Raw genomic sequence first — 9,649 nt, 5'->3', positions numbered from 1 at the left:
TGAATAAATAAATTTTATTTTCCCTAGCATGATGGGTATTTTTGGTCTATTAAGATGGTTTTTTTTTTCATGTTAGTTAGCACATTTAACAATTTCCTTTCAAATTCTAATTCATTCAATGCATCCAGACCTTTTAGATCAGATTATTGCATCCCTTTTTTTATTTCAATTAACTTGAAAATGCAAATATTTTACAATATAGTTAATACAGCATTTATTTAATATAATTTTCATTGTGTTTATGAACATGTTGGGAGAAGATGAAATGTAAATGGTAAAGGAATTCATAATGCGTTTTCTTTTCTGTATGCAAAGTATAATTTCTAATTTCTTTTTGATTTTGGGGTGAAATGTAAGCTGTTCCTGACAGGTTTCGTGAGCTTCACCCTTATTCTCGTCTTTATCTCTCTTCTTCTCATCCTCAGTGCAATGTGCACTTTCTGGATTCTGGTTTTAAAACAGAAGTGATGTTAAACTCAGTTGAACTGATGATTTGTGGAGGACACTTGTGGTGGAGCTCATGGGGGCGGACGCAGCACTAGTGGTAACTCGGTGCCATGTTTAGTATAGTCTGGAGTGCTGAGTAACCCGTAATTCATAAAATTGGCCTCTCTGTTATGATCATACTGGCTCCTTCAGGCCCCACACAGTTCGACATCCAATTCATGAGTATTTGACTGTCTTCAGTTAATGACCTGCGTAAAGCGCAACCAAAGCTGTTTTTTATTGCAGAAAAGACTATTGTAGATGATATTAAGCTTGACCCTTTTTTAGCCTATGTGACGATCTTTCTCACTTATTTTTCCATAGAGATTCCTGTTTCTGTGACCACACGGTCTGGAAAAAGCCATCTCGCTGTGAGGCGACTTTGTCCCTGACCCTGTATCTCCCTCTTTCCACATTTCCATCACCAAAGCCATTCACTTTTTCCTTGCGTGGCAGCATTATTAAGAAGTTTATAAGAGGAATTCAGGGAGAATTATTCCATTGATTCCCGTTTCACCACAATGAAATCCTCGATAGTCCGATACGGAGATTAATGATGCAAGCATATAGACCTTAAAAACCCTAAAACTGGTCCAAAATGAGTTATGCTGAAAGACTCTTAGTTTGTAAATGTAATATCTATAAACTGAGATGTTTTAGCTAATGGTGCTGTCACTCCAAAAAAAAAAAAAAAAGGTTACTTGATTTATAAGGGTACTTTTATTCGTAGAGCTTTCAAAACCATGGCATTTGTGAAATACTAATGTTACGTGTACTGAGACATACTGTATAGTGTATAGTGCTGCTTTATGATTTTATGAGAATGGTTTCAAGTTTGTTGTGATTGGATCACAGTCAATAGGTAATAAAGAAATAATGTTAAATGCAAAAAAAATAAATACAAATATATATTTTTTAATTTTAGTAAATCTATTGGATCATGGTCAACAAGTAAAAACAAACAAAATATTAAATGCAAAAAAAAAAACGTATACATCTATTTGGATCATGGCCAACAGGTAAAATGAAAAAATGTTAAATGCAAAAGAAAAATAATAATAATAAAAAAAATTAAATCTATTGGATTGTGGTCAATGGGTAAACAACATTAATTTTAAGGCTATTTTACTATTGGATCACAGTCAAGAGGTAAAAAGGAAAAATGTTGAATGCAAAAAAAAACTAACAAATGTGACCCTGTTGTGACAAAACCAGTTGTAGCAATAGCCAAACTATTGGTCAAAATTACAGAATTTTCTTTTATGCCAAAATAATTGAAGATCATGTTCCATTAAGATATTTTGTAAATTTCCTACCGTATAATAACAAAAACAAAACTAACAAATTAAGATCATTTTACTGTTGGATCACAGTAAACAGGTAAAAAAAAAGAAATGTTAAATGCAAAAATACAAATTATACAGTAACTGTGTTTGCTCGCCAGTTGATGTCAATTTTTACCAATCACCCCTGAATTATAATTTTTTTTTAAGCTTGCTTGGGTGTTTATTATCTAAAAGTAAACTTTAGAAGCCTTGTTTAATTGATTAAATTGACTTTTTAAATGTCTTGTCATAAACAAATAGCCAAGGAAGCTGGCATGGCATTAAAACACCAATCAACCAACATTTGATGTCCAAAGAAAAATCTGGAAAAGCACTGGTTTACGCCAATGTACTGTACATTGATGTAAATTATTAAGAAAAAACACTATAACTCACACATGCCCTTCATTTACACAATAATCAGCGGTGCTTTTACAAGCCATTACCTCGCCCAAAGAGGAGGACATTTCAATGTTAAATGCAAAAATAGAAATATAAAAAAAACGCTAAATGTTTTCCTTCAGTTTCCCTCTAAATCTCTAATTATAGATTGCTTTCGCACCACTTTGAAGGAAGCTGTTAGTGGGGATCAAGCATTTACTGCTCCTCGGAGTGATAAAGGATATCCCAATAAAAACTACTCTTTATACGCCACTGCTGCACCTTTCCTTTCAATTTCAGCCTGTTCAGGGTTTGGGATTTCTGATCCTCAAAGGGAAATAGGAAAGCTATTAGGCCAAATGGGGAAACCACATGCAAATCGTTGGGAAAGCAGTTCCCTCAAACTGCGTTGGACCCTCCACATGTGGCACCGCGCCGTTCTTGTAAAGGCACACCCATTTAAACCTTACTTTTTCGGATCATTTGATGAGCAATGTTTGAGTTCATAATGAGATTGTTTGATTGCAGGAGTTTGAGAAACTCTAGAGGAGATGAATGTGAGATTCTGTTGATTATATGATTGCTATAGAGTACAACAGTAGGTTTCCAAAGTAACATCTCTATTCATTTTCTCCATATGGAAATGTATTTTAATGGTAACTGATACAGCGTTACAGGCAGACCTTTTGTGAGCTCCGAGGTTGTTAACTGATGCTTTTGTTGAACTTATCTGTTCAATGAATTTATATAACTGGTTAATAGCAGAATTTGTGGTGAAAACTACATTACCCATGATGCTGTTGAGAAAGTTCCACCAATCACAGAGTTGCAGCAAGCCAAGCTCCGCCCACTTTTTTAAATACTTAAATATTTGTGTTGTTTATGTGTATGCATATTTTGGGAAGGCATTCAAATGCATTGTTTATATAAATACAATAAGAATTTTTTTTTCCCGCCATCATTTTTAACTTGATTATGTCATTTGCAGTGATTCATTGGATTGTAGTTCTTGCCCTAATTAAATCCATTAGGTACATAGTCTTGCACCTTTGTCTTTTTATACAATTTTCATATACCATTTTTGTTTTAAATTAAAGTTTGTAATATTGTCACTCTCCTCATAGCCTCTTTGACTGATTCATGGTTTAATAAAGACCTTTTTGAACATCCTTATGCAAAAAAAAAAAGATTTGGAAAATACCACTGAAAAAGTGTAAAGGCACTAATGCAATTTATTTTTTATTTAATGTTTTAAGTACAATGAAAATGCACAAGACTGATTTGTGAAAATGCTTTTCATTTTGATTTCATATTTATTTATAATGCATATATGTTTAAATACAAATAAAACCAAAAAATTACATCTCTACATTCCTTTGTTGAATCATATTCTTCCAGTTGCATCAGTTTTTTTAGTAACTCAACTCATGCATATGTTTCTATTCTTTTGAGAAGAAAAGTCAGATGAGCAGACGAGACGAGTTATTTTAATCCAATAACAGTGTGAGGTATAATGATTACATGACCCAAAATCACCTGATGAGCACATTTTTCTTTACTATATTGATGTATACTATGTTGATGTGCTTTTTAAATGTGTATACCTGCTAAAAGTTTATCTGTTTAGTTAGCAGTTTTGCATTAAAAGTCACAAAACTGATTTCAAGGGGTCTTTAAATTGTTTTCCTGTCTCATACCAGCATGGGAGAGTTTACTGCGTTATTTACTTCCAACAAAGTAGGACTGTGGATTACAGCTGCTAGGAGCTCCAAAGATGTCCTAATCTAACATTTAAATCTGCCAATAAATCACTGTGTGGTCTTTACTGCAATGTTTCTGACAGCAACGTGATTCATGTCGTTAGAAATAACATTGCCCCCATGGCACCATGGCATCTGGCATCTAATAAGCCAGTGCAGTTCAATACTATGATTGCAGAAATTAATGTGTTGCATGATTGTGTATGTGTATGTTTCATTTTGTGTTCTGCAAGGTAGAGACGCAGGGTCAGTTGAAGAGCAGACTGCTAAATATAGTCTGTGTGTTACTGTAAGGGCCAAACTCTCACAAACTACAAGCTTGCTCTGACCATGCCTTGTAATTGAGGGAGAAAATAAAGAATGAAATTACATGTTTATTTTTGAAAACAATTTTAATCTTCTCTCCCCTCATTTTGGAAAAAAGCAACACCCACAAGGACACTCAAAACCAAGATGGGCTGTCGGAAGGCCGTTCCAACTGTTTATTCACTTGATGGATGTCTGTAAGACAGAGCGAGGCTCTTAACAGCGGACAACATCTGTGCGATGCAGGAACACGATCAGAAACAATATATGGACAAATTAATAAAAAAAAGCAATAGGGTTTTTCAGTTTAATTTTGTCAGACAGAGAAAAAAATCAGTCAATTTCAATAAAATGATCAAATTGCATTCAAAGTTTATATACAAGGCAAAAAAAAAAATTAGTTTTGTCACCAAAAAGTACATTTTCTAAGGTTTCGGAAGACATAATTTCCACTTTTTGATTGTTTATTACAACCATTTTGCTATTATTTCTCATATAAACTGCATAAAATGCAATGTTGTTTTTCTTTGGTAAGGTGAGAGTTTGTTTTAGCCTTTAAATTGGCAGGATAACGGCATACTTTCCTCTGCATCTGTTCACTGCAATCATTGGCACTCGTCGTCGACTGAAACCACAAACACCGCTTGGATATAACAGGACATGATTCACTTGATTTGCATTATCATTGAAATGCATTATTTAAATTGTGATAAAATTATCATAAATGGCATTTTTGCATCATTTTACAAAATTATTTTGTGTATGATTAATGTGTGAAAACATTCTTAAATAAAACTGATTATGACTTCATCTGGGCAAATTGTGACATCTGGGTATAAATCAAATAATGAATAGTTTTGGCCAATATGTAATAAATATATTTTTTTACATTACAGAATTCACTCAAATATTAGTTTTGGACTAGAAACCAACATGCAAAACGACTGATAGAGAAAACGAGCATTAGTGCACTTTGTAGTGTGCGTGTTTTTGTGTCATATCAGGACACAGCTCTGTATAATGTCATGGGTATGACACAGCTATTACAAGGAGAGGGTGACTTATGAGGACATAACCCATGTCCCCATTTTTCAAAACGCTTATAAATCATACAGAATGAGTTTTTTTGAGAAAGTAAAAATGCACAAAGTTTCCTGTGAGGGTTAGGGTTAGGTGTAGGGTTGGTGTAGGGCCATAGAATATACAGTTTGTACAGTATAAAAACCATTACACCTATGGGATGAACACACTTTACACAAAAACAAACGTGTCTGCGTGTGTGTGTGTGTGTGTGTGTGTGTGTGTAGATGTGAGTGGTTTTTATAGCGCAGTTGATTGAGAAATTCATTAACTATCTTAAAGACATTTTAATCAAAACACATGATTTTTGTGTCATATTCGAGGTGCAAGTGTATAATAATGTGATACGTAATTACAGTAGGCTAGTTCGCGATTGAACAGCAGTTGCTACTAATTCAATTTATTGCACTTGAACTTGTTTGCGGTTATTCGAAAAGCAGTTGAAAAAGTATGCAGGCTACACATAATTTTTTTTTTTAAATACTTTGTTTTGAGACCCCCAGCTTTATGATTCGACTTATTTTAAGGGGTTCAGAATTTAATCAGGAAGATCAACCCCATAATTCGCTATCTGATTTAAAGTAGGCTACCCATTTCTCTCAGTGTCTCTCCTCTCCCTCTCTCTATCTCTCCCTCTCCCCCCCCCCCCCCCCCCCTCTCTCTCTCTGTCTCTCTCTCTCTCTCTCTCTCTCTCTCTCTCTCCCTCTCCCGGTCTCCGGTCAGTAGGAGGCGGGTCTCCCGGTATATCCGGGTCTCCTCATAGAAGAGTCTCTGCGCTCCGGAGGAGTTTATTTCAGTCAGTCTCTCCCGGACCGAGAGCTTCTCCTGCTGCTTTTGGGCTGATCTTCACAGGACTGCTTCCTCCGGGATGGCCGCGTCGATTCTGGAGGTATGGAGAACATGTTTTCATAGCTTTATATCGGATTTCTATAAGCGTCAAGTGCGCGGATGAAACCAATTGGTTTGAATTAGTAGCATTACTTTGCATTATTGGTTTAAATATCTTTGATTCTGGTTACTCATTACTCATTACTCATCTTAAGTAGATTAGCTGAACTACGAGATAATTTCATTGGAAATATAAATTCAAGTCTATGCTCTCTTAAAAATATATTTAAAGGGTTTTGCATTCATTGAAGAAACTTTGAAAGTTCCTCAAAACTATATATATATATATACACACATATATATATATATATATATAAAATTCTGTAGACCTTTAGAATTCCTTTTAAGAACCTGGACACCAATAAATACACTGATGTGAATAACTTGTGTACAGCAATAAATGTAAAAATGGGGTTCTGAACCTAAAAACCAATGAAACCAACCTTTATTGGTTTTGTAACAACACAATCCAAAAACTTCCAAACTTTCGACCAGATCCTCCAGCTCAGACACATTTCTGAAAAAACTAGGAGACATAAAACTCTTGCGGCAATGGTTTTGGATGTTGGCATCAAATTTAAGCTCCAAGCGGTAAAGCTGAGCAATTAACCTGGAAACGGGAGCAGAACCCATGCCAAGATGAACCGCAAACACTCAGAGGGAAATATCATCATCACACACTGTGCCTTACTCATTCATTTATCATCACTTCCCAGCGGAAAATAGGGTAGACCACTGCCATTCCAAATGAAGCGAGGTCCAACCGTAGTCTGTAACTTTAAGGTGACATTTGGACATTACATCTTAATTTAGAGGGGAATCCTAAAATTCCAATCTGCTTTTTAATTTAACCTTCAAAACAGAAAGCATTTGTTATTCAATCTTGAATTACTCATTGTTGACTGTAAACATGGTTACCACATGTTTTTCTGTGGCTGTGTTCATGCACTGGGACGAAGCGTGTTAAATACTTGTGGAATGTGTGTGTGTGAATACTTGGAAAATAATTGACCATTTTATTCTTGTGCATCTGTTCAAATTGATTGACAACACAATTAGAGTGTTCTAAACTAATCAATTGTTTGTTCTTCCACAATTACAATATCATATTAACATGTTAAGTTCACAGACGGATTGTCACTATGGAGATGTAAACATGTAACTCCAGGTTGAACTCCAGACTCCTCTTTTATGCTACATAGCATCATTTGAAGTAACGTAGATTGTGTTCTGATCTCTCATTGTCTTCTCAGGAGGAAACACGTTATGGATCCAGTCCTTTGGCTATGCTAACCGCCACCTGCAACAAGTTTGGGAACACCAGTCCAATCCGAGACTCTGCCACGCCCGGTAAAGCAGGAAGCACAGTACCAGTTAAGAAAGCCTACAGCATGACCTCTGAACTCCAGAGCCCTAAGAATAACGTGCGAGGCAATGAGGGCATTGGGGACTCTTACAGCGGCTCCTTCAGCTCCGCCGGGGGTTTGCTCACCCCAACCGGCAGCCCTCCTCCTGCTCCCACGGGAGCGTACGGCTCCGAATACAACCCGTTCTCCAGTTTCCAAACCTCCAGTGCCTCTCAGGACCCTTCCCTCCTGGGGACCAAAGCCACAGCGGACTGCCTGACCAGCGTCAACACCTACTTAGACATGACGCATCCCTACGGCTCCTGGTACAAAGGCATCCATCCCGGAATCACGGCTGCTCCTGCGAACGCAACATCTTCTTGGTGGGACGTCCACACCAACTCAAACTGGCTAAGCGCAGGACAACCTCAACCTGAGAGCCTCCAAGCGCCCTTGCAACCCGTCGGACCTCAAACGTCCCTCAACCCTCAGATGGCTAGTTACACTCCTGATTTTACGTCTCTAAACCCAGCGCCATATTCGTCCGTAGGCTTGAGCTCGTCCTCGCACCTGCTCCAATCCTCACAGCACATGCTCCCACAGGACATGTACAAACCCAAACCCGTCCCATCTTCTGGAATCCTGGATAATTCCATGGGGCTCAAACCGGTTCGGGGATCTCCCGGATACACCGGAGGATCTACCACCGGAAGGTCTTCTTGCGATTGCCCGAACTGCCAAGAGTTGGAGAGGCTTGGTGCCTCGGCTGCATCCCTGCGCAAGAAACCCGTCCACAGCTGCCACATTCCCGGCTGTGGGAAGGTCTACGGCAAGGCCTCGCACCTCAAAGCCCACCTGCGTTGGCACACGGGCGAACGACCCTTTGTCTGCAACTGGCTCTTCTGCGGGAAGCGGTTCACTCGCTCTGACGAGCTGGAGCGCCACGTCCGCACCCACACTCGAGAAAAGAAGTTCACTTGTCTCCTGTGCAATAAGCGCTTCACTCGAAGCGACCACCTCAGCAAACATCAGAAGACCCACGCGGAAGCCAGCCTGCAAGGGAAGGGTCCAGAAGAGGAGACAGAGCCCAGAGGAACCGAGGAACCGACAGATTCCGGTAAAGTGGCTCCTCAGGGGCCCGCGGGTGGCATGCAGGACCCAACAGTTGGTGGAGAAGAAAAAAACAGCACGGGGAACGGTGTGGACAGCAGCAGTGGGCTGCTGGAGATATAAAAGCATTGTGAGAGGAATCGGATTAAGATTCTGACAAGTGGAGCTACTGTTGCATTGGTGCTAAGCTGCATACAAACTGATATCCTGTGCAAAAAAAAAAAGTTTTTTATTATGCAATCTGTTTTTAGGATTTAGTTGAATGTGCTCCACCGAGAGCAGCGCACCATGAACATTTGAACAAAACTGTCAGGTTTTGGGAGAAATTAATTGTTTTACAAAGAACGTGTACACATGTTTATCTGGAGAGGCCTAGATTTTGGGAGTATTTTAAAAAATGTTTTAATGTCTACAAACTATTATTGAATTATGTCTCATTCTTTGTTTTAAATTCCTTCTTTTTGACAACTTTCAGGGCTGTTTTTGAAGCCCTGCGTTGAGTAGATCGCTTTCTTGAGGACTCATTACTTTGATAGAACTGATCAGGACGTAATCTTCAGTTTAGGCTGCAATCTGGTGTACAGTGAAGCGTTTTCTTTTATTTCATTATTGGTCCTGTTGTTTTATTTAATTTCCTATTTACATCAAATCTAATTTATGTTTTAAATTATGAGACAATGTTGTGTTTCACTGATTTTGCTGAATGGAGGTAGACCATGAAGCGAGTCATTTATGAATAAATTAAGTCTTCTAATTCATGTGATGGTTTAATCTATTGTTTATTTGGATCTTAAGAAAGACATTATGTATGAAACATAAATTGTTGTTGTAAAATCCTAAATAAATAGTGGAAATAAGATCAGTGAGACAGATTTCTGCCGATTCATTACAGTAAAAGTCAAACGTTAAACATCTACAGTAATTTAATTAAGCGTTGAAACCACCGTTTTACTTTGTGTGTGTGTGT

The 9,649-nt window shown here is 37.9% G+C and overlaps 1 protein-coding gene across 1 annotated transcript; it reads left to right on the top strand.

The window, feature by feature from the left end:
• Positions 1 to 6,044: 6,044 nt before the first annotated feature.
• Positions 6,045 to 8,890, top strand: LOC132151209 (transcription factor Sp7-like). Its single transcript, XM_059559322.1, has 2 exons — positions 6,045 to 6,227; positions 7,480 to 8,890. Exons 1-2 carry the CDS (start codon positions 6,207 to 6,209, stop codon positions 8,803 to 8,805), a joined length of 1,347 nt encoding a protein of 448 aa, XP_059415305.1. The 5' UTR covers positions 6,045 to 6,206; the 3' UTR covers positions 8,806 to 8,890.
• The last annotated feature ends 759 nt before the right edge of the window (positions 8,891 to 9,649 follow it).

Source organism: Carassius carassius, chromosome 10, assembly GCF_963082965.1.
Source record: "Carassius carassius chromosome 10, fCarCar2.1, whole genome shotgun sequence".
Taxonomy (NCBI): Eukaryota; Metazoa; Chordata; class Actinopteri; order Cypriniformes; family Cyprinidae; genus Carassius; species Carassius carassius.
The sequence above is the reverse complement of the archived record's forward strand: the minus strand, read 5'-3'. Positions and strand labels throughout refer to the sequence as shown.